This window comes from Phyllostomus hastatus, unplaced genomic scaffold (assembly GCF_019186645.2).
Source record: "Phyllostomus hastatus isolate PE091 unplaced genomic scaffold, TTU_PhHast_1.1 phas_contig_38, whole genome shotgun sequence".
NCBI lineage: Eukaryota > Metazoa > Chordata > Mammalia > Chiroptera > Phyllostomidae > Phyllostomus > Phyllostomus hastatus.
Genome location: NW_025333869.1, coordinates 23,515,974 through 23,541,242, shown reverse-complemented (window position 1 = coordinate 23,541,242; position 25,269 = coordinate 23,515,974). Strand labels below are relative to the sequence as shown.

The window sequence follows — 25,269 nt, the reverse complement described above, 5'->3', positions numbered from 1 at the left end:
GAAATTTATTCCAAGAAGGAAAATAAAAACTATTGTACAAATATATTTATTGTATGTTATTCATAATAAGGATAATTTAAAGCTACCCGAATGCCAGCCAATGAGGGTAACTATGAAAGTTATTGTATATCAACATACTTAGAAATATGTAGCTATTAAATGTTAACAATATGTAAACCATGTTTAGTACATGGGAACATTTAACTATGAAAAGTATACTAACAAAAATGTGAAGGGCAAAAGGAAGAAAATAAAGAGTTTTCAGCTTATTAGTTGTTTATGTCCTTGTTTACTCAGTTAATTGAATTTAAAAGTTTTAAACAAAATTTTCAAAACATAAAAAAAATTTGTTTCTGTGGTAATAATTTATACTATAAATGCACATTAGGTGCATAGGCTGATTGGCTTTCATAAGAACCAAACACTGTGTATAACTTTGTTTCCAAAGAAAAAAGTGCTTTCTGAATCTCTACACTACAGATGGTTTCTTAGAACACAACCACTCCTAAGTTTGGCACAGCCTACTTCTGTTTTTGGAAAGAGGAAATAACAACACTAGGGGTTCAGGTATGTTTCTGATGCACTAAGCAATACTGTAACAGTGAAACAAACAGCATTTTTATCCTCCCTTCTCTAAGCAGTGTCTATATTCATGAAGAACCACATCTTTTTATACTTTCAATTTTCCTTTCCTTCTGTTCCTTTTTCCAAATTTCCCCTTCCCCCAAATTCATCTTCTTCCTCATACAAACATCAAAATATTAAATCACTAACATTTTAAAATCTTAAATAATATCTGAAAAAGTGTCACTTATCAAATAGCAGTCACTTGGGCTATGATTATATTTTGCAAAACAGTGTGTACTAAAGTGGGGCAGTTAAAAGATACCATTCCACAATTTAAAAAATAGTAAAATGAATAATCATACCATCAAACTGGTCTTCACCTTCAGTCATCAGTTCATCATCAGAGCAAATACTTAGAACATTTACCAACATTTCTGTCACTATTCCAAAGAAACAGAACAAAAAACAGTTACACATTAGCTGCCTATATTCACCTGTCTATATGTATACACAGCAACTATTCATATAAATGGTCAAATGATTAACCCAAGAAGACTAACATATTCTGACAGCAGGAATGATGGAGTTAAAAGATACAAAGTCTTTCAAAATGAAGAAATTTAATTGATAACAAGTATGAGAGAGATTCTTTAGGGAGTAAGTTTTCAGGTCTCTTAGAAAAAAGAAATAAAGACCTACAAAGATGAGAACAGAGATGAAAAACATCTAAATATATACATTTATTATTTTTAAATATATACATTTAAATTCTTTATTTATGGACATAGCATTAAGGAGTAAGGAAAAAAAATCCCATCTCAATTCCACTGTTGCAAAAAAAAAAAAGTCCCAGGACTCAATCTTTTAAAAACTGGCTCCAACAACTCTCCTGAAATTTAACTCTTAAGACTACTAATGACCACCTAACAACCTGAACCAGCACTTTGTTCTTAGGCTTAATCCACCTTTAGCATTCTACATATTTTTCCCTTTTTGCCCTTGGCTTCTAGGATTCTACTCTTAAGGTTTTCCTACCTTTAGACTATTTTTCCAAAAATTGGACTATTCTGAAGATTCTTTCTGCACTTCTTTTCATATGCTCAAATTTCTTGGTGATTCCATCTATTACTATATAGTTTAATATATCACCTTTTTGAAGATGATTCCCAATTCTCTGTCACTGGTCTTGACTTCTCTTTCAGAGTCTGGATTTCCTTGCTGGTTTTATTGGCAGCCTCTTAAACTATTTGTATACTGTCTGTTTCCCTTACTAAAATGAAAGCTTCTTGAATGTAGTGTATTGTTTTGTTTGCCATTGTATCCCCAGGGCCTAGTACTGTGCCTGGCACATAATAAGTATCTGACAAATTAGTAAATAAAAAAGGTATAATGAACTTCAATTAGTAAATAAAAATGTCTATTCAATATTCTGAAAGCACCTAGAAATTAATAACTCTGGGATTCATATATAAATGATCCAGTCCCACTGTGGCTGGTGTGGCTCAGTCAATCAAGTGCCAGTGTGCAAACTAAAGGTTCGCTGGTTTGATCCCCAGTCAGGGCACATGCCTAGGTTGCAGACCAGGTACCCAGCAGAGAGCATTCGAGAGGCAACCACACACTGATGTTTCCCCTCCTTCTCTTTCTCCTTCCCATTCCCTGTCTCTAAAAAATAAATAAATAAAAATTTTAAAAATAAATAAATAAATAATAAAAATAAAATGCCCAGTCCCTACTCTCCAAAAGCTTACTAACTACTGAAGAATGTGTACATGCGTGCGTGTGTGTATGCTACAAAAGAGTGATGAGCACTATGCTGTAAATATAAAGAAGTATGTCAAAGATCTGTTAGAGAAAGGAAGGCTTTTGGTAGAGGAATAATAAAGTAGGAGTATGTCCAGGTGGAAAGGGCAGATAAGGCATTGTAAAAAAAAGTTAGAAAAAATATTAGGTGTTCATATAGATCAATGGAATACAATTAAGAGTCCAGAAATAAAACCTCACATTTAAAGTAAACTAATTTTTTTAATTTAGTGATTTGAGAGAGAGAGAGAAGTTGATTTGTTGTTCTACTTATTTATGCGGTCACTGGTTGATTCTTGTATGTGCCTTGAAAAGGGATTAAATCCACAACCTTGGCATATTGGGACGACGCTCTAACCAAATGAACTACCCAGCCAGGGCAGAAGGCAGCATTTCTGCTTAGTCCACAGCATTAGGAAAAAACCCTTGCGGTTAGTTTAGAAGTCAATATTTGGTTGGAAAGGCCTAACCACCAGACCAGAAGAACAAGAACCCCTTGGTATCTGGATGTCAATAGATAGAATTAAAGTGAATTCCCCCAAGCCCAAAGGCCATTTTAGCATAACAAACTGCTCAAATACAACCCATCAATGACCACTTAGGGTTTAAGTACAAATATAATACCCAAGAAGGAATAGAAATGGTCATTTGATGGTACAGAAAGAAATCAGTTATAGAGGAAACATTCAGGCGTAATTTGAAGATATAGGAGGCCTAACTGATGAAGCAAATTTCCTGAAAAAAGCAGAAGGGAAATAGAATCCAGGGACAAAAAGACAAGAACTCAAGATGAGTGCAGCTTATTAAGCAGGGAACAGTAAGTACAGAAAGCTGCCACTAATGTTTTGTGTTTTCTCTCAGTGTGAGGAAAGTGGCTGGAAAAAAGGGATGAAAATTTAGACTACGTCCTAAAGGAAATCGGAGAGGAAACCAACCAGTGACATAAAGGATGTCTGAGTACTATTGAGAGCCCAGCTAATGCACCCAGAAATCAAAGGGTGGTACCAATTTATAAGGTTGTCTATATATATTCAGCAGTGCTATAGATCCTGGCTATAAGAATGGAGAAAATGGATGGCTAGACTTTACTGGGGCTGAGTTATCACAAGCAAAATAGAAAAACAAGAGATAAAGAGTCTGAAGGTGTGTTAGGAAAGATGGGAGGCAAGGAGAGGTTTGATTAATAAAAAAAATGACATGGTCAAAGGCCTAGTGATTCCAATGAAGCTTAAGAGCAGCTATAACCAGAATGAGGCATTGATAGAATACCAGGGGTGTTCATCAGAGGGTGTTATTGGCACTATCATTATCAGACTCAAAACATCCAAGTTATCTTTAATCATTCCCTCCCATTAAACATGCAATCTTGTTAGGTCTCACTGGTTCCATGTCTACAGTTCTTGCAGTTCTCCTCTGCTCTCTATTCTAGATCCTCCCAAAGCTTCATCATGTTTCCATTTGACCCTTGATGTAGCTTCATAACAGGTCTCTCCAACTTTAGTCTTCCTTCCAGTCTATTTCACCAGAATAATTTTCTAAATAACTATCATGGTCATATTCTGTTTCACTTGCTCTCCACCTTTATGAAAGTTCCAAATTCTGTGTGTTGGTGATCAAGAGCCTCATAATCTAAGCATGACTTAACATTTCATTCTTTTTCTACTACTGTCCATACATCCTACTGGCTAATCAAACTGAACACCTTAACATTTGTCAGTGACCTTATGCTTTCTTGCTTTCAGACTCAGGCTTGGGAGGTTCCCTTCCATAGAATTCTCATGCCTGTATGTACCAGCACAATTCCACCATTCTTCAAGCCTTAGACCAAATGTTACTTTAATCCCTTCGATAGATATCTCCCCTCTCTTAATTGTTATAAAACTATACTTGTCTTAGAGTGCTTACTGTATTACATTTTATCATCATTTATGCAGCTTAAATATATATCTGAATTTTTGTATCCTAAGTACCTTGCATAAAACACACATTCAAAAAAAATCTAGTAAATGAATAAGTCTTATATGTATGACCTTTTATTAAAGACCATACCATATTATATCCTCTAGAACAGAGATTTTGAAATTGCGGCCAATAAACCTGAGGTGGGCGGACAACCATCTGACTTCAGATGTATGAACATCCTGAAAATGTTATGCATATGTACAAATGTAAACATGTTATGTACACGAATTTTTCTGGGGTAAAAATTCATAACTCATCAGATTCTCAAAAGTGTTTTGCACTAGGAAACTGATGTTTTTGTGTAGTTACCTTAATTAAAAAGGGAGTCCTCACTATAAATTGTTTTCCATTTTCTAAAATATTTATAGATTTAAAAAAACCCAGCTGAGACTTGGTTGAAAATATTTGAGAGGTGTGTGTGTTGGGGAATAGTAGACGGGGATATAAATAACACAGTATGGGCCATGATTTGACAATTGTCAAAGCTGAGTAATTGGTACATGGGAGCTCATCTTATCATTCACTCTGCCGTTGTATATGTTGGAAATTCCAACAATTTTAAAAAATGAAATAAAAAGCCCCCCAAAAGGTTAAAAAACACAGCTTTTATCTAACTTGAGGATTTAACCAGCCTTTCAGGAAATCTCTGGCTTATGTTAGTTGCTTCCCAGAAACTAGAGCAGAGTCAAACTGGCTTGTTTAAAGTGGAATAAGTAAGATTATCATTTGCTGCTTTCCACATCTAAAAAAACTTCCAACTAGAATCAGTAAGTAGTTAGGTACCTTGGCTGGGTGGCTCAGTTGGTTGGAGCACCATCCCATATACCAAAAGGCTGTGGGTTCAATTCCCAGTGAGGGCATATGCCTAGATTGCAGGTTCCATCCTCAGTTGGTGGAGGCACATATGGGAGGTGGCATATCAATATTTCTCTCTTGCATAGATATTTCCCTCTCTCTCTCTCTCAAAAAAAATCAGTGAATATATCCTCAGGCGAGGATTTTTCAAAAAAGTAATAAAAAAGGCAGTCCAATTATCTAAACAATTATTAAAATGGAAAAATATGCAACTAGTTTGAGAAAATCTCCCTATTGTGCTCAACAATGGTTAGCATTCTATTTGCAAATAATATTGAAATCTGAGCTTCACGTTTTTAAAAAGATGTGAATAATTTTGAGAAGACCCATAGAAAAACAACTAAAATGGTTAAAAGGTTTGAATCTTCCTCATCTTATCATTGGTAAGGTGATTTAGAGTGGCAAAAGAACAAAAGATCACTTAGTAGCAGACTTCAAACGTAAATATGCTGGTAGAAATCTGTTCTCCATCTTCACTTATGAGAGAGCAACCAAAAGTAGACTAAATTGTCTCATCTTTCAAAAGAAGTTATACTACACATGATTGTTAAGTTCACTATGAGCTCTAAAATTCTGTGATTCTTTCCTGGTTTCTGATGGGTGAATTAGTTGAGAAAAACTATTATTGTTATTGCTTTCCTTGTTGAAACACTTATAGCACAAACATTTAAATTAGGTATAAATATTTCTTTATTGTGTAAACATCAGAGAATCAAATTAGAATTTATGAAATGTCCATTTTCTTCCTAACCTACCTTTCCTGCTTTCTCCACCCCCCACATTCCATTCATATTACATTAAAATAGTTGAGTTGCAATCTAGCCTGGAGATAGGGAAGAGGCAAAATAAATTATTAAATTACCTTTAGTCTGATGATGCTATGATTAAACTATTTCTCATGTGCAAAGATAGAAGGTTATAAATGTAATGCATCCCTGAAACCTAAGCCCTTCACTGGTCCCCTTCTCAAATGCTAAAGTGGGTAATTCTATCTTCACATTAACTTACTGTTGACCTTTTGAGTAACTGATGAAGAGTCAAGGCAATCTAAAAAAAACCTGTTTAACATGTACTGCTTAAATATTAACTCTAAATTTTAGAACCAAAAACTGCCTTGGCAGAAGTAACATATCTCAAACAGAAAGAAACATTTTGTGACATGAAAGAGGTGTGACAAAAAATAGAGAAGGATATAGAACAAAATGTTTTATATTGTGTCTGTACTCTCATCATACTCTCCCACATAAGGAAACTAAGGTATTGCCTTGTGGAAAAATTAATACAAAATTGGAAATGTGATAAAATAAGGAAGTCCTAAGAATTCTATAGAACTAGAACAAAACACAGAATTTCTTAAATAGAATTTATGTTCTCTTTAAAAGCCTACTGAGTATATACTAATAGGTATCACTCTAATTACTAAAGAAGCATTACCACCAAAATTGCCTACAAATTTTTTACAGGAGAAGAAATATTAAATTAGAATCTGGATTTTTCTTTACCTTTTTTTTTTTTTTACAGAGTACAGGACTGCTATAAAATGACTAACATTGCCCAAAATAAGGCCTATGAAATTCTCCCATGAGCTGCTGTGACATCCCCAAAATTGGTGTTAGAACATATAAAAGTGTCCATTACAAAGCAAAGCTATATCTCTATAAAAGACTTAAGCTAAAGAAAAAAAGAAAACCCAACAGCTGAAGAAAACATCAGGCTATTTATAAGTCTTCTCCCAGTCCCCCAGACACATTCACACAGGGGCTGTAAACAGCTAACTAAAATATCTTTGAGGCTTTCCAATCCCCACCCACTGACACAAGTAGAGCTGTACCCACAGTGAAACTAGACTTTAGCTTCCTTTACCAAGTATGTGCCTGCGACAGTAAACTGGAGTAAATCTAACAGTAATAAAACAATGTTTTAAAAATTAAAATTATACCTTTTTCTCCAACAAATGGTAAAGACCATGTGAAGACATCCATAAAATTGGGCAACCAGTAAGGATGTGGAGAACAGTTAAACTGTCTAATATTCATCACATTATTTTCATACTTTAATACAGCAGCTGCAAGATAAGTTTGAATATCAATGTAACAATTTGTCTTTACTTCCAGAAGTCTAAAACACATAAAAGCAGAAAAATACCTTTTTAACAGGATGGTGAATCAAGGGATGAGTAGAATGAGGGCTAGTAGAGGGAGGTAAGGACTAATTTTTAATAATGAAACACTTTTTGTTTTTTAACACACTTTTATGTAGAGTATAGTCAGATCTTATTATTATTAATAAAATTTCCAGATTCTTTCTAAAATGTTTGTTTTACTTTATAATGCAATGATAAATATGCACTTTTACTAAATCCAAAATTGTGAAAACTCCATTTTTAGAGAAAACACAGAATGGCAATGAACAATTTTCTAGGTTTAAAAGTTCATATAAATTAAAGAAATTTAAGAGTCTTTTTCGTTGCAGGCAACATGAAAAGTATAGCTGAATGGTAATAAAGAAAAACAAAACAAAACAAAAACCCCAGTGTGAAACATTTATAAATGTATGAATATATTTATTTCATTTAATATGGGGAATCAAGTGAAGTACTATAAAGAAATATTTTACTTCATTTAGGGCAAAAATCCATTAAAATACCAAAAAAGAGAGAGAATATAACAGCCAAATATGCCAAAAGATAACATACTCATCTCAATTCTAGGTATTTTTCTAATGTTTCAATATGTTGATATAAATAGTATCTTAAATTAATTGACATAAGTTTCAGTCACTGATTTTATTATTTTTAGGAACACTGGGTTAGATGGGCTAGATTCTAATCTAAGCTATGGTACACACTAGGTTCAAAATGCTTAGTAAATTATTTACCTAATCTGTTTCTCATTTATAAAAAGGACTAATATGTCCAACCTGCCTACCTCAGAAATTTGTTTTAAGATCAGAGAATATATTTCACATGACAGTACATAAAAGTATAAAATGTTCTGCAGATATTATAATAATTATGTGGCTACATTTTTTTTTCATTTTAATAAAAAGTATTGAAATACAGATGTTAAATTCCAAGATTTGAGATTCTGACTAATACAGAATCACAAGTAATATTGTTTGTCTCTCTTATGAAATTCCCATGAAATAAAAGTATTTTAAATTTAGCCTCAGAAATTAAAGACTTGATACTAAGCTTTCAGCATTAAAAAGAGAATCTAGAAAATTGTCTGACATATAGGATGACACATTATAAACATAACATACCACATAAGCACTCAAATTACTAACACTATGTACAGACTCAGAACTACCAAGAGACATTTGATTTTGACAAGACAGATTCAATGGTCTGAGTTTCTTTTCTGAGTATTAAGAAAATTGATCCTCTAACCTCCTGAGTCAAGCTAGCAAAGGACAACAGTAAGGCAGCAGTCAACTGAGCACTGAACACTAGCTTTGTTAATACTGACAAGAGGAAGTCACAGTTGAGAAATGAGAACACTAGTAGAAAGTAGGAGAAACTAGTAGAAAGTTAAATGTAGGACTTGATTCTGTTCTTGAGAATGTAGTCAAAACTTAAGACATGTTTCTCCTCAAAAATGAAGGCACATTTTCCATTAGTTTTTAAATTTATAAACCAAAATATAATTTTAAATATTTTAGCACTGGCATAACCATTCAAGTCTGCATTAATCCTAGCTTCTAATGATCAGCAACTCAGCTAACATCAAGTTTGGCGTTTTGGTAATTAACATAGTATTAAGTTCTTGCAGCATATTCTGTATCAAAGTTATTATATAGCATGGTACTATTTGACCTCTGGCAAATGTTTTAATCTTTTAACCATCACCTCCAATCACCCAAAGAACTCTTACTCTTCTCCTCTTTTAAATTCACACCAAGACCCATATTTAATAATGACCTCATTATCTCTCTAAAGTCTGTTCTTTCTTCCTGGCACATTCACTCCAGTCTGACTCTTCAAACTATGACACAGTCAACTGAATTCTAGATACACTGAGACAGAATAGGAACTGACTTCTTAATATCTTCTCCTAAAAATGTGAACTATATAAACATACCCAAGCTCACCTCCAATGACCTTGGCACATAACTCGATTAAAATCTTTTGATATCATCTGTCAATAAGCTATGAAACCCAATTACTATTATACATAGATCAAATTTGGAGGGGAGGAGGAGGGATGGAAACCAATGGAACAGAAGGTAAAGAAAAAAGGATATAAGAAATAAAGAAGGAAGAACAGTAAAAAGAAAGGAAAGGGAAGAATGTATCCGTGAAAGGAGGTCAGAGTAAATTAATCAAAGAAGGCTCAACTACAAATTTTCATGGGGCAGTGATAAGACTGTAGAGGTAAAAGGAAATAAGAAAGGGAAAGAGAACCTAGATCAGTGAACATAAAACAAGAAACAACTATACAGTATAAACACATAAAATGGTCAAAGCAGCGGCAGTAGTTTTACGTAAACAAGAAAACATTCTCTTGCTTATAAAAGGAAAGAGTTAAGAAAGGGGAGTTGGAGAAAATCATGTTTGGTTTTGCTTGACTTTTACAAGACAGCTTTTGTGACAAGTTGTAGAATGGTTACATATGACTTAAGTTTTACATTTTGGATTTTTATTTCTTGTTCTCTCCCCTCCCTTACATCTTAGACTTTTTTTATAAAGAGATTTGGATAGTTATAGATTCATAACAATGCCCCTTTTCTATTATAATTTCAAAATTAAGTCAATTAAAATGCTAAGTTGTTCAACAATTTTTTTATCAACAACATCTTACCTTTATTATTGTAGACATCTAAGTAATTAGGTGCCGAAAAAATTGTTATTAATGAAGGGAACCCTGTAGTTTGACTTTTTCTGTACATTCTATAGCTGCAAAACAAATAGCTTAATATGCATCGTAAAGCATCAATCATTGTTACTAAGTTTGATTTGTACATAAGGTGTTAATTTGGGTCAGGGAAACAGAATTCTTACCCTGCATCTTGAGCTTCATGAGCTCTAATAATCGATAACAAATTATTGTTTTGCAAAAATTCACACACTGCTGGGTAGCTGTAGGGGGAAAAGAGTGAATTAAGTAAAGTAACGGTTTTCCATATGAAGCATATTCTATTTTAACAACTAAAATGTGATTAATCTTGGATAGCTTTCCTTACTTATAAAAATAAGAACATCCTCGAACTGTATTGTGACTAAAATGTTCCTGTGATTTTTCATTTCCAAAATCTTCAGAAGGATCGGACCATAACAAGTCACACATTGGTCCAAATGCAGGTGGCTCTTTGAATCTATCTAACTGTGAAAGAAAAGAAAAGAAACAACAAAAATAACTTGTCAAAAAGTGAGAACAGAATGGACATAGGAAAGTGATAACAACTTACAATACTACACTGAAGTATAACATACTACATACTACATTGTTTTGAATGGTTAGAGGGTATTTCCTTAAAATACCAGTATATTAATTTTTACTATACTTAATTTGGCAGTGAAGAGTAGTCTGAAGCATCTACTCTCTACCCATCAAAGTACTATATATAGGAATCAACATTGAAACTAAAATATGTACTTACTCTCCTAATATCATCAAGTGTGTGGATTTCTGGTGAAAGTCCACCATGAACACAAAGAAATTGTTGGTTTAAAAGTGCAGCAAGAGGCAGGCTATCAAAAGCTTCCATACAAGCTTCATAGACTCTTTCTGAATATTTAATTTTACCTAGAAAAAGAAGAATTAAATGGAAAGTTACATTATTACTTGATCTTATTTGACTATTAAAACAAAGGCAAGAAAACTACAGACACAGAAAACAGCCAGTGGTGACCAGAAGTGAGAGTGGGTAAGGGGTGACTATAAGAAGGCAGCAGGAGGAATTTAGTATCCTCTTTCTGTATCATGACTGTGGTGATGGGCAGCTCTACACATTTGTCATGTCTCAGAATTAAACACCATAAAGAGTGAATTTTACTGTAAACAATTTTTAAAGAGGCAAGCATCTTGCTCTAGAAAAATCAACAAAGATAAGCAATGTTACTGGTCTTTTTTAAAATCCTAATCCAAAGATATGTTTATTGATTTTAGAGAGAGGGGAAAGGAAGGAAGGAAAGAGAGAGAAAGAGAGAGAGAGAGAAACATCAACTGGTTGCCTCCCATACACGCCCTGACCAAGGATGGAACTCACAACATTTTGGTGTATGAGACAATGCTCCAATCAACTGAACCACCCAGCCAGGGTTTTTATTAGTCCTATGAAGACAAAATATTTGTTCTTTTAAATTTATTTTGGGTATGTAGCAAATAGTCATATAATACTACTAAAAATAAGTCAAATCTCTAAAAACATCTCAACTCTGCCCTGGCTAGTGTGGCTCAGTTGGTTAAAACGTCATCTGGTACACCAAAAGATTGAGGGTTTGATACATGATCAGAGAACACACCTGGGTAGTGGGTTCAATACCTGGCTGGCATGTGTATAGGAAGCAGCTGATTGACATTTCTCTCTCACATTGATGTTTCTTTCTCTCTCTAAAATCAATAAACATATTTTTAAAAATTTAAAAACAGTTCAGCCCTGGCTGGCATAGCTCAGTGGATTGAGCACAGGCTGGGAACCAAAGTGTCCCAGGTTCGATTCCCAGCCAGGGTACATTCCTGGGTTGCAGGCCATAACCCCCAGCAACCGCACATTGATGTTTCTCTCTCTCTCTCTCTCTCTCTCTCTCTCTCTCTGTCTCTCTCCCCCTCCCTTCCCTCCCTAAAAATAAATAAATAAAATCTTAAAAAAAAAATTTAAAAACAGTTCAATTCTTCAAAGTAAGGCTAAATTAAAACTATAAAGTTAAAATATTTTTAATACTTTATTTTAAGAGTCAGTGACTACTTTGTTGATACAAGCAAGACTACTTCTATATCATCATAATAAAGCTCAAGGTCCATCCAATTAAAAAATATTATTCATATGCTGGAGAGGCAGAGGGATTCCTCAAGTCTACAATGCATGCTTAAAATGGGCAGTGATGGCAGAAGCCAATATAACACAAAAACTCTATCAAATCAAACTTGTCATTTACTTTTAAGGAGATACCATATACATTCCTTTATCCCTTTAATTCCTGGATATCTTGTTTTTGGTAGGATTTTGGTGGGTGGTTTGTTAATTATCTAAGGGGGTAAAACCCTTAGTTCCTATTTTCCTCCTTAATATTGTAACATTCAAATATGAGTATCTCTACATCCAGCAACCAGAGGTTCTAAACTGATAGTCTGCTAACAGACCTGTTTTCCAGCACTGTGGCTTAATAAAAATTTTAATTTGATTGCTTTTAGGTCAAGCACGCACTTTTCCAGGTTTGTCTTACATTCACTTAGGTTACCTGCCTGACTCTTGAAGTTATGGAGTTTGCCATGTCCACAACTATCCATCACTATATTTTTCTACTTGTACTGGTAGTCTCTACTAATATGATCCTTACTGGATCATGTTTTGAGTCTCAATAATTCTGAAATTACCTATTTTTAAAACTTAACTCTAACAGTTAATTATTAACTTAACAAGCACACAGCTATGAGTGAAAAACAGCCAAACACTGCTCTGTATCACATGGTTGTTTATAGCTATTTGATTATCAGTGCTATAATAATTTAAGAGAGAAATGGATACACCTTACAGGCTAAGAATTTCAATTCATTATTAGCACATTTCAAACAATTTGCAGTGTTAAGAGAATGAATAATTTTGTTAAGAACCTTCATGGGCCCTGGCCAGGTGGCTCGGTTGGTTGGAGCATCATCCATGTACCAAAAGGTTGTGGGTTTGATCCCTGCTTGGGGCATGTACGGAAGGCAATGGATTGATGTTTCTTTCTCACATCAATGTTTCTCCCTCACATCAATGTTTCTCCCTCCTAGCCCCATTATCAATAAACATATCCTTGGGTGAGTATTAAAAAAAGACCTTCATGGGAATGCCTCAATATTAGGGTACAAAAATCTCCAATGAGACAATGGTTTGGGTTTTTTTTTTTTTTCACTTTTATCCTTCTTATTAACATTACTATATATAAGTGACTATATGTAAAACTCAAACTGTTAAGGTCCTGGCTCAGTTGATTGGAGCATTGTCCGGTACACTAAAAAGCTAGGGGTTTGATTCCCAGTCAGGGCTGATACCTAGGTTGCAGTTTTGATCCCTAGCTGGGGTGCACATGGGAGGCAACCAAGCAATGTCTCTCCCTCACACAGATGTTTTTCTCTCTCTCTCAAATCAATAAACATTAAAAAAAATTTAAAACGAACTGTTCTTTAAAATGCCATTAGACACTAGAGAGTTCTTGACAATCCTCAACTCTTATACATGTTTGTAAATAAAATCTGTTCTTATATGTTATACTGTAAAATCTTCAAACTCTTACTACCCATGTCACTCTAAAAGAATACTGAGGAAGTGAAACTATTTCTGATGGCAGTACTCACATTCCTGTTTAAAGGTAAAATATTCCGTAAGGTGTCTGCATTCGTGATTGCCTCTCAGAAGAAATAATGTGCTTGGGTACAGAATCTTCAGGACCCATAAATATAAGACACACTGCAAGAGAAAATGTTTCCAGTGAATTTATCTTATATTTTTGTTTAACTTAGTTGGTTGATCTTTGTTCCTTTTTCTCTAACCCTATTACCTTATAATCTCTATTACTCATTATTATTTTTTTCTTTGTCCTTAACTAAAATAGAAGCTCATGAAACAAGGACTTTTGTCATCTTACTCCCTTCTTATTCTCCACTAGAAAAGTATCTAGCAAACAGTATAAGAGCAATAAATATTTGTTGAATGAATGAGTCAAATGATCTATTTAACTACTTTAGATTTATAGACTACTTACTATAAAAACAATTAGCAGATTGATATCCTCCTTAGGTAGATCAATAAATAATAATGTAAGAAAGTATAGCAGCTAACATTTGTTAAATAATTATAATGTATAGAGCACTATAAAATTAATCCCTCTCATTTATTCCTCCAACCCCATGAAGTATATAATATTATCTCTCTTTTACAAATGAAGACACTAAAGCAAAGAGTTTAAGTAACTTGTCCAAAATTATAAAACTTATAAGTAATGGAGATAGGATTCTGATACTTTGATCTTAAGCAGTAGGACATGCTGCCTAATGAAGGAAATAGATATGTTTTATGTTTATTTTGTAATAAACACAAGATTTTTTCTCTAAGTAGATTTAATATAAGATACAGAGTCACATTTTACTTAATTGGTTAAAAAAAAGGAAGGACCATTTCATATGGAAATAAGCTTGGTTCATATAATCATACATAAAAAGAAAATATAAGCTTTATATTTATCAAGTTAAGGTATACTGAAATGTATAACTATTCACACCTTCATTTTATTCACAGAGAAAAAAAGTAATTGAACCAGGAAAATACTTATTAAAAATACTTATTAATGGACTACTTGTCCTTATTTTGATTCTTTGCTATTTTCCTTTTATAACAGTAATAGATATTAGGAAGTCAGCTATAAGTCTAATATAAGGGCATACATGCCAACACGTTCAGTTACCAACTAAGCTTTCTAAAATTGTTTGCTGCTTTTGTCAAAGTCCCCAGTCTTTTTGTTAAGAACTATTTTCTGATGGTTGTTTTTTTAGAAGCCACGAAGGACGGTTGAGGAGCCTGATGATGAAACTATGAACAGAAGGAAGCACTCACGATAATAAAATTTCTAAGCAAATTTCAGTGGACAGAGCACTGAACTCCTTTCTCCACTAGGTGTCCTAACATACTTCAAAGGAGGTAGACAAAACACTGAAGAAGGGGATATAAACAATAATAACCAGCATGGAAATTCACCAAGTAAATCTTTAATATTTACCAGGAGAGGTGGGTTAAGATAGGCTTGGAGTCAGACCGCCTGGCTGCACAGATTACTAACAATGTGACCTAGGGCAAGTTTACTTAACCTTTCCAAGCCTAGGGTTCCTCATCTCTAAACTGGATAAAATAACAGTACTTACCTCATAATGTTGTTGTGAGGATTAATCAATGTATGTTAAGTGCTTAGAATATGCAGGAACATATTAAATGCTCAACACAAATATCGATTGGTAGAGCTTTTATCTAGTAACTTTACCTCTAGGAATCTGTCCTATAGAAATAATTACACACGTATGCAAAGATGCATAAATAAATGGCTAAATGAAGCATCATTTGAAATGACAAAAAACTGCAAATACCTTCAGTGTCTAACCACAGGAATTGATTAAATCAATTGTGGTTTGTTTATTCAATGGAATACAATGCAGCTGCTGAAAATATTAAAAATGCTGTAAATTTATATTTACTGACCTGGAATACATCTCAGTATAAGAATGTAAGAAAAAAAGCTAGTTACAGAAAAATATAAAATAGTTTCATTTTCACTTAAGAAAAATAGAATAAATATCAAATTATGTTATTTGCCTACAATATATACAATCTTGTATACCAATTTTAAAATTTTAAAGAAATTATATTAGAAAATATAAATTGTTCTATATTACCTGATTTTATTTATATAATTCAAAGAGAAGAAAAACACCATCTACCAGTAAGTGAAAATCAATAGGTCATTTTAATGCCTTTTAAGTTTTTAAAAACAAATGAGTAATTTGAGAATACACAAAAGATTCCACATGATATACTACCGTCTTAACAGCTACAGAAAGAGGGATAGAAGCACCAAAGTTTAAGCAATAAAAGTATTATAATGTGCTTTATTTAATCAGAGAAAATTCAATTAATCCTTTTCCACACAGGTTAATATCTTTAGGGGTAACAGATAAATAGCACTAACTCCTTAGGGCCACTAGATAATAGGGCAGTGTACACCTCTCAGTTTACTTATAATTTCCACTGGGAAATAAAATGGCAATTATATCAACAGAGTAATATAGGGATAATTAATGGAATAGTTTGAATAACAGAAGAGGAATAAATAATGACTTTACCAGAAAATTTCAGAAAATGCAGAGGTATTAAAAAGAACCCAATACTTTAAGGAACTTTAAGGAACTTATTTACTAGGAATTAATGAAAATCATCTATGATAACACTTAAAAGCAAATCAAATGACAGTATATGATTATTACCTCTATACTAAAATAACCTCTGTCCACATAATCACCAAGAAAAAGGTATCGTGTATTAGCAGGTGATCCTCCTACTTCAAAAAGTTTCATCAGATCAAAAAATTGGCCATGGATGTCACCACACACTGAAACAAGAAGATTATTAGATATGAAAGAAAAACTCTGAAATAACAAATTTTACTTAAATTCTAATTTCTTTTAAATAAGAGACAGTATAAATTCTATCAAGAAATGTCTGAGAAGGAAGTTATCTATAAAGACTCATGATAGGGATGATGTGTACCCAAATGTTCCTATGCTTAAGATCTAGAAAATGTAACAAGTAATGAAACTTGTAGATGGTAACAAAATTTTCATCTAGGTTTATAAAGCTCCTCTTTCGAAAACCAAGCATGTATGTCTTAGGATGACAAAATTATAATGGTGGCAGTGAAAACTCCAATCTAACTCAGTACCTTCTATTGACTTCTAAATAACTAGCTTTGGTATCTAATATGACATTTAGGTATTTCCCTTTGAAAGCAAAGTAATTATCTGTTGAATCAAACTGAATTATGGCCAACACAACTAATGAAACCGTCAAAATAGCATACTAGACTCGTCAAAATAGCATGTTAGACTAGCTTCAGGGTTCAAATTATTTTGGATCATGTTTATTCACTAAAAACAAAAAGAAACTTTAAAAAATTAACATCAATAATTTAGAAATTCAAGATGTCTACGTAATATTAATTGGGAATATGATATGATTAAAGAAGAAACAGTCTTATAACTAGGCAACTAAATAATAATGTAATAAAGAAATATCCAAAATGTAAATAAATGTACCTGTAATTGGAGCCTCTACTTCTATCATGGTTTTCTCTCTCCGAAGGATGGCAGCACCCTCATTGATAATTCTAAGTGCAATTTCTTCATCTACCCGACCTTCTTTTACTAAGTGATTCTTCAGAACATCAACCCTAGGTATCCCATCCATATCAAATACTTCTTCAGATGTCAAGCGATGTGTTGGGGGAAAAGGGACAGCTGCAATTGTTTTAATTAAGAAAAAATAAATCACTATATATTATATTATAATATGCTAACAAAATTAATCAGTGGATCTAGGAAATAAGAATAAAAAAAGCTGGTTTTTGTTTCATCTTCATTTATTGGATGGACATGTTATCTTTTAAAAAGACTTTTTTAAAAAAATGAGTAATCAAATTATACTTCTTTTTGTTAATCTGTATATAACATTTTCTTTGTTGAGAATTACTAGAGGAATGAATTGTCTCATAAAACTAAAAGTTCTTTCAGGATAACTAAAGCTATTTTCTTTAAGCCAAAACATCTTTTAGGGAGAACTCACAACATATCATACATTTTTCACCTTACAAATAATATAACTCAATACCACATAAGCCTGCATAGAAAGATAGCCCAAATATAAGACAAGCCACCATGTTCATAATAAGAATATCAAAGACAATGTTTTCTGGCCCTGGCTGGTGTGGTTCAATGGATTGAGCACCGACCTCCAAACCAAAGGGGCGCTGGTTCGATTCCCAGTCAGGGACACATGACTGGGTTGTTTTAGGTTTGTGGAATGCTGCCCGCTAAGCCACAATAGTCAGGGCAAAAGGTCTACTTTCAAAGGTATTTAGCACAATTTGAGGTCATATACCTAGCAAAAATTACCATACACCTATTAAATTTATTTGATTCCTTTTTTACTGAATCCAACAAGTGACCTCTTTATACATTTAAAATTACTGAAGTTGTTTTAGGCTCTTTACCAAACACTACTTTCTTTTTCAAAATAAAGAGGGAAAGAGAGCAATTTACAGTAAGAGTCTATATAAAGACATAAACTTAAGGCAGTAAGTTCCCTCTTTTCTGAAATAAGTTTTTTTAGACAACTCATTTTATATTCACTGTTTTATATACAGTACAATATATAGTTGTTTGTTTGTTTGTTTAGAGAGAGGGGAAGGGGAGAGAAAAACATCGATGTGTGATTGCCTCTTGAGTGCCCCCTCCTGGGGACCTGGCCCACAACCCAGGCATGTGCCCTGACTGGGAATTAATCCAGCAACCCTTTGATTCACAGGCCAGCACTCAGTCCACTGAGCCATACCAGCCAGGGCTCTTTTTTTAAATATATTTTATTGATTATGCTATTACAGTTGTCCCACTACCCCCCTTCAGTTCATGCCCATGTATCATAAATTCTTTAGCTTCTACATTTCCCATACTATTCTTGCCCTCCCCCTGTCTATTTTCTGCCTACCATCTATGCTACTTATTCTCCGTTCCTTTTCTCCCTCTCTCCTCCTCCCACTCCTCTGTTGATAACCCTCCACATGATCTCCATTTCTGTGGTTCTGTTCCTGTTCTAGTTGTTTGCTTAGTTTCTTTTTGTTTTTGTTTTAGGTGTGGTTGTTAATAATTGTGAGTTTGTTGTTATTTTATTGTTGATATTTTTTATCTTCTTTTTCTTACATAAGTCCCTTTAACATTTCATAAAATAAGGGTTTGGTGATGATGAACTCCTTTAGCTTGACCTTATCAGGAAAGCACTTTATCTGCCCTTCCATTCTAAATGAAAACTTTGCTGGATAGAGCAATCTGGGATGTAGGTTCTTGCCTTTCGTGACTTGGAATACTTCTTTCTAGTCCCTTCTTGCCTGCAAGGTCTCCTTTGAGAAATCAGCTGACAGTCTGATGGGAACTCCTTTGTAGGTGATTGTCTCCTTTTCTCTTGCTGCTTCTAGGATTCTCTCCTTCATTTTTACCTTGGCTAATGTAATTATGATGTGTCTTCGTGTGTTCTTCCTTGGGTCCCACTTCTTTGGGACTCTCTGAGCTTCCTGGACTTCCTGGAAGTCTATTTCCTTTGCCAGATTGGGGAAAGTTCTCCTTTACTATTTGTTCAAATGAGTTTTCCACTTGTTGCTCTTCCTCTTCTCCTTCTGGTACCCCTATAATTCGGATGTTGGAACGTTTCAAGATGTCCTGGAGGTTCCTAAGCCTCTACTCATTTTTTTGAATTCTTATTTCTTCATTCTTTTCTGATTGTATGTTGTTTTTTTCCTTCTGGTCCACTCCATTGATGTGAGACCCAGCTTTCTTTCCATCACTGTTGGTTCCCTGCACATTTTTCTTCATTTCACTTATTGTAGCCTTCATTTTTTCATCTAATTTGTGACCAAAGTCAACCAATTCTGTGAGCTTCCTGATCACCAGTGTTTTGAACTGTGCATCTGATAGGCTGGCTATCTCTCAGTCACTTAAAAGTATTGGTTCTGGAGCTTTCATTTGTTCCTCTGTTTGAGCCATCTTTTGTTTCGGGCGGCAGGGGGTCACACCTGTTACATATGAGGGGCAGAGCCTTAGGTGTTCACCAGGGCGGGTCAACCCTGTTTCTGGGTTGTGACGCTGTATATGGGGGCGGAGTCCAAGAGGGACAATGGTGCTTGCTCCGCTCTCCGTTGGACTTCAGTCCCTTCCGGCGTTTCCCCCAAGCAAAATGGGCCTTTCTGGTGCCAATTCCTGTGTGGGTGGGCATGTATGCCCCGTGGGTTTTTCCAACAACCCCTCCTGTGAAGCTGGGAGTCTCTCCCTGCGCCTCAACCCCCCACAGGTGTTTTCAATCACTGCCCCAAGGCTCTATTTCCCATCACTGGGATTGGGACTGCCTGGTTAGCCAGCCGCCTTGTGCGCAGTGCCTTGCTTCACAATTGCCGCCTTGCTGGGTCTGCTCATTGCCACCCCTCGGCTGGGGTCTGCCAGCCACTGCTTGCACACCCAGGGTCCGCCTGCTGCGGTCTTGAGCTCCCAGAGTGCCTTATGCCGGTCCCAACACTCTTTGTTCCTCGACCTTTCTCCACCTGGATGCCCGACTCTGCCCCTCCTACAGGTCTGGATGAACATGTCTATTTTAACTCCTTGGTTGTCCGACTTCCATACAGTTCAATTTTCTGTCAGTTCTGGTTGTTATTCTGTTTCTAAATTGTTGTGGTCCCTATCTTGGTTGTGCGAGGAGGCACAGTGTGTCTACCTATGCCTCCATCTTGGCCGGAAGTCAATATACAGTATTTTCTTGATGTTTCTGAGTCACCATTGTGATTAGTAATTATTATATAGAAGACGGGAATTGTATAGAAACAATAGCTTCTTCACATTTCATACCTTAAAGCAACTAAAAACAGGGGGCTGGGTTAGAATTGTATCTATTACCTAAGGAAGTATAAATAAGCACATTCTCATACAGGGGGAAAAAATTAGAAAGAACTCAATCCTTTAAAAGTGCATCATATGACGAGAGATCCAACATGGTGGAAGAGTAAGTGGAAGCTACATTAGCCTCTTTCCAGGACCAAACTGGAATTAAAACTAAATTGTAGAGAAATCATCCTAAATAACCAACTGAACAGTAGCTGCAGAGAAGCTTTATAACCACAGACAGATGGAAAAAACCACTTCACCACAATCTCACTGGTAGGGTGTGCAGAGGAGGCACAAAACGACTGGCTGGGCCACACGGGTGGCAGCTGTATTTCCAGAGGACTATTTCAGCAGCTGGAGGGCTCCCCTTGAGAAGTATGGGGTCTAAACTCCAAGCCAGGCACCCCAGCCTACAGCACCAGAACCAGAGAACCCAGATAATATCCAGCTGTGAAAAGCAGCAAGGTTTCTGTCTGCCAGGGAGATGGCTGGAGACTCAGAGAGCCTCTTAAGGGGCCAATGCTCAAAATTTCATTTGTAGCCACTTACTTTGGGCTCCAGCAGAGGGAGGGCAGAGTGCACTAGAGACGCTTGAGGAGAGTCTGGGGTTGGTGGTTCTAGGGAAAGAATGAAGGAACAGCCACCAAGATCCCTGTGCTGAGTTATTCCCCATACTGCAGGAGGCATCTTTCTCAGGCAGAGCACTCCCCTCCAAGTGTATCAGCCTGAGGGGAAGCAATAGGCCCACCCTGTGGAGTTTAAGCAGGGCTGCTGATTACAGCTTGAGACCATAACACCAATTAGTTTAACACCTAAGGCAGATCTCTGGGAGCTCTATGAGACTTCAGCTGACTCTCATCAGGGCCCTGTGCTAATAAAAGGCAGCTTTGATGTGCAGCCTGTTCCTTCTGCACACAAACAGGCTCAGCTGAGGGAGTCGCACTCTGCTCAAAGTTCCAAATAGGTTGACTAGGGCTAGTCAAGAGCAGTGTCTAACGAAGGCCTACACCAGAGACTTTGCAGATCTACCCAATACATAGGAACACATACAAAGAAGCAGCCAAAAATGGGAAGACAAAGAAACAGACCCCAAATGAAAGAATAAGTGACTTCTAAAGAAGAGCTAGATGAAATGGAGTCAAACAATTTATCAGATAGAGTTTAGAGTAATGATTACAAGAATACTGAACAGCATGAAAAAAAAGATACAGAAACCATTAAAAAAGGACCAGTCAGAAATAAAGCGTGTAAGACCTGAAATAAGTAATACACTGGAAGGAATAAACAGTAGGTGAAATGAAGCAGAGGATCACATCAGTGATTCAGAAGACAATGTAGGGAAAAAAAAAAAAAAACACCCAGGCAGAGCAGCAAGAAGAAAAAAGAAATTTAAAAAATTAAGAAGAGCTTAAGAAACATTTTGGGCAATGTGAAGCATAACAATGTCCGCATAATGGGAACACCAGAAGGAGATGAGACTGAGCAAGGGATTGAGAACCTATTTGAAGAAATAATGACTGAAAACTTCCCTAATCTGGTGAAGGAAAAAGTCACACAAGTCCAGGAACCTCAGAGAATCCCAAACAGGTTGTATCCAAAGAGGCCTACACTGAGACCCATCATAATTAAAATGATAAAGGACAAGGAAAGAATCCTAAAAGCCGCAAGAGAAAGGCCAGGTAGTAACCTACAAGGGAGCAACAATTAGACAGTCATCTGATTTCTCAATAGAAACATTTCAGGCCAGAAAGGAGTGAAATATTCAAAGTAATGAAAAAGAGGGACCTACAACCAAGGCTACTTTACCAAGCAAGGTTATCATTTAAAATTGAAGGAGAAATAAGGAGCGTCACAGACAAGAAAAAGCTAAAGGAGTTTGTTAACCACAAACCAGTATTGCAACAAAAGTTAAAGGGCTTGCTTTAAGAAGCAGCAGCCCCAGCTAGTGTAGCTTAGTGGACCGAGTGCAGGCTGCAAACCAAGGGGTCGCGGGTTTGATTCCCAGTCAGGACACATGCCTGGGTTGTGGGCGAGGTCCCCAGTGTGGGGGCACATAAGAGGCAACCACACATTGATGTTTCTCTCCCTCTCTTTCTCCTTCCCTTCCCTGTCTCTAAGAATGAATAAGTAAATAAAAATCTTTAAAAAACAAACAAACAAGCAGAGGAAAATAGTCTAACAATAAAATGGCACTAAATATGTATCTATCAATAATCATCTTAATTGTAAATGGCTAAAATGTGCCAATCAAAACACACAGGGTGGCTGAATGAATAAGAAAACAAGACCCATATCTATGCTGCCTCAAAGAGACCCATCTCAGATCAAAGATACACAGACTAAAAGTAAAGAGATGGGCCCTACCTGGTGTAGCTCAGTGGATTGAGAGCAGGCCTGTGAATCAAAGGGTTGCCAGTTCAATTCCCAGTCAGGGCACATGCCTGGGTTGCAGGCTATGTCTCCAGTAGGGGGTGTGCAAGAGGCAACCACACATTGATGTTTCACTCCCCTGCTTTCTCCCTCTCTTCCCCTCTCTCTAAAAATAAATATAGTCTTTAAATAAATAAAAGTAAAGAGATGGAAAAAGGTATCTCATGCAAATGGAAAAGAGAAAAAGCTGGAGTAGCAATACTTATATCTGACAAAATAGACTTTAAAACCAAGGCTATAGTTAGAGACAAAGGACGACAATATATAATAATAAAGGGAACAATCCAACAAGAGCATATAACCCTAGTACATATTTATGCACTGAATATAGATGCACCTAAATTTGTGAAGCAAATCTTGAAGGACATACAGGGAGAGTGTGACTGAAATACAGTAACCATTGGGAATTTTAATATCCCACTGACTTCAATGAATAGATCTTCCAGACAGAAAATCAACAAGGCAGTGGCCTTAAACAACACACTAGATCAAATGGATTTAATTGATAACTTGACAGCATTTCACCACAAAACAACAGAATATACATACTTTTCTCTCTTTTTTAAAATATATTTGACAACACCCTCCCTGATGAATGTCTTATTTATTTACTTATTTATTTGAGGGGGGGGAGGGAGAGACACATCAATGTGGGGTTGCTGGGGGTCACGGCCTGCAACCCAGGCATGTACCCTGACTGGGAATCGAACCTGCGACACCCTGGTTCGCAGCCCGCGCTCAATCCACTGAGCTACACCAGCCAGGGCAGAATATACACATTTTTCAAAGTGCACATAGAACATTTCCTAGGACAGACTACATGTTAGGTCACAAAACAAGTCTCAATAAATTTGAGAAGTTTGAAATCATATCAAGCATCTTCTCTGAACACAATGCTACGAAACTAGAAATCAATCACAAGAACACTGAAAACCACACAAAGGCATAGAAGCTAAAAATATGTTGTTAAACAATGAATGGGCCAACAATAGGATCAAGGAAGAAATCAAAAGCTACCTCGAAACAAATGAAAATGAGAACACAATAATCCAAAATCTAAGACGCAGGGAAAGCAATCCTAACAGGGAAATAAATTCATAGCATTACAGGCCTATCTCAAAAAACAAGAAGACTCAAATACACAATCTAACTTTACACTTAAAGGAACTTGATCAAGTCCAGAAGGAAATAATCAAGCCAGAGCACAAATAAACAGAGTACAAGAAAAATGGTACAAAAAAATCAATGAATCCAAGAGCTGGTTCTTTGAAAAGATAAGCAAGACTGACAAACCTTTTCCTAGACTCATCAAGAAAAAAAAGAGAGAGAGGACCCAAATAAATAAAATCAGAAATGAAAGAGGAGAAATAACAACTAACACCAAAGAAATATTAAGGATTGTAAGAAAATATTATGAACAATTATATGCCAACAAACTGGACAACCTGGACAAAATGGACAAATTCCTAGAAACATAATCTTCCAAAAATAAATCAGGAAGAATCAGAGAATCTGAGTAGATGGATTACACCTAATGAAATTGAATCAGTAATCAAAAAACTAAAAGCAAAAGCCCTGGACCAGATGGCATCACAGGTGAATTTTACCAAACATTCAAGAAAAACCAACACTTCTCCTTCTCAAACTATTTCATAAAATTCAAGAGGAGGGAAGTAAGGCCAGTGTTATCTTAATTCCCAAACCAGATAAAGACACTACAAAGAAAGAAAATTATAGGCCAATATCCCAGATGAACACAGATGCTAAAATCCTCAACAAAATATTAGCAAACCAAATACAGCAATGCATCAGAAAGATCATACACCATTATCAAGTGGGATTTATTCTGGGAATGCAAGGTTAGTACAACATTCACAAATCAATAAATGTGATTCACCACATAAACAAAATGAAGGGTAAAACCACGTGGTCATTATCAATAGATGCAGAAAAAGCTTCTGATAAAATCCAGCACACATTTATGATCAAAACTCTCAGCAAAATGGCAATGGAGGGAACATACTTAAACATAATCAAGGCCATATATGACATACCCACTGCCAGCCTCCATCTCAACGGACAAAAACAAACACTCCCCTTAACATCGAGAACAAGACAAGGATGTCCACTTTCACCTCTCTTACTCAACATAGTACTGGATATCCTAGCCACAGCAATTAGAAGAAATACAAGGCATCCAAATTGGAAAGGAAGAAATAAAACTGTCTTTATTTGCAGATGACATGATACTGTACATAGACAACCC

General features: G+C 35.6%; 1 protein-coding gene across 7 annotated transcripts in view; it reads right to left on the bottom strand.

The window, feature by feature from the left end:
- PPP3CB (protein phosphatase 3 catalytic subunit beta) overlaps positions 1-25,269 on the bottom strand; it is a 53,358-nt gene that overhangs the window by 15,493 nt on the left and 12,596 nt on the right. For all 7 annotated transcript variants that reach the window (XM_045841953.1, XM_045841958.1, XM_045841954.1 and 4 more), the window contains exons 2-10: positions 17,190-17,390; positions 16,362-16,486; positions 13,689-13,800; positions 10,789-10,934; positions 10,372-10,511; positions 10,190-10,267; positions 9,990-10,084; positions 7,127-7,252; positions 930-1,007 (exon numbers count right to left, since the gene is read on the bottom strand). In XM_045841953.1, coding sequence (XP_045697909.1) covers positions 930-1,007; positions 7,127-7,252; positions 9,990-10,084; positions 10,190-10,267; positions 10,372-10,511; positions 10,789-10,934; positions 13,689-13,800; positions 16,362-16,486; positions 17,190-17,390 — 1,101 coding nt within the window. The remainder of the gene's footprint in view (positions 1-929; positions 1,008-7,126; positions 7,253-9,989; positions 10,085-10,189; positions 10,268-10,371; positions 10,512-10,788; positions 10,935-13,688; positions 13,801-16,361; positions 16,487-17,189; positions 17,391-25,269) is intronic.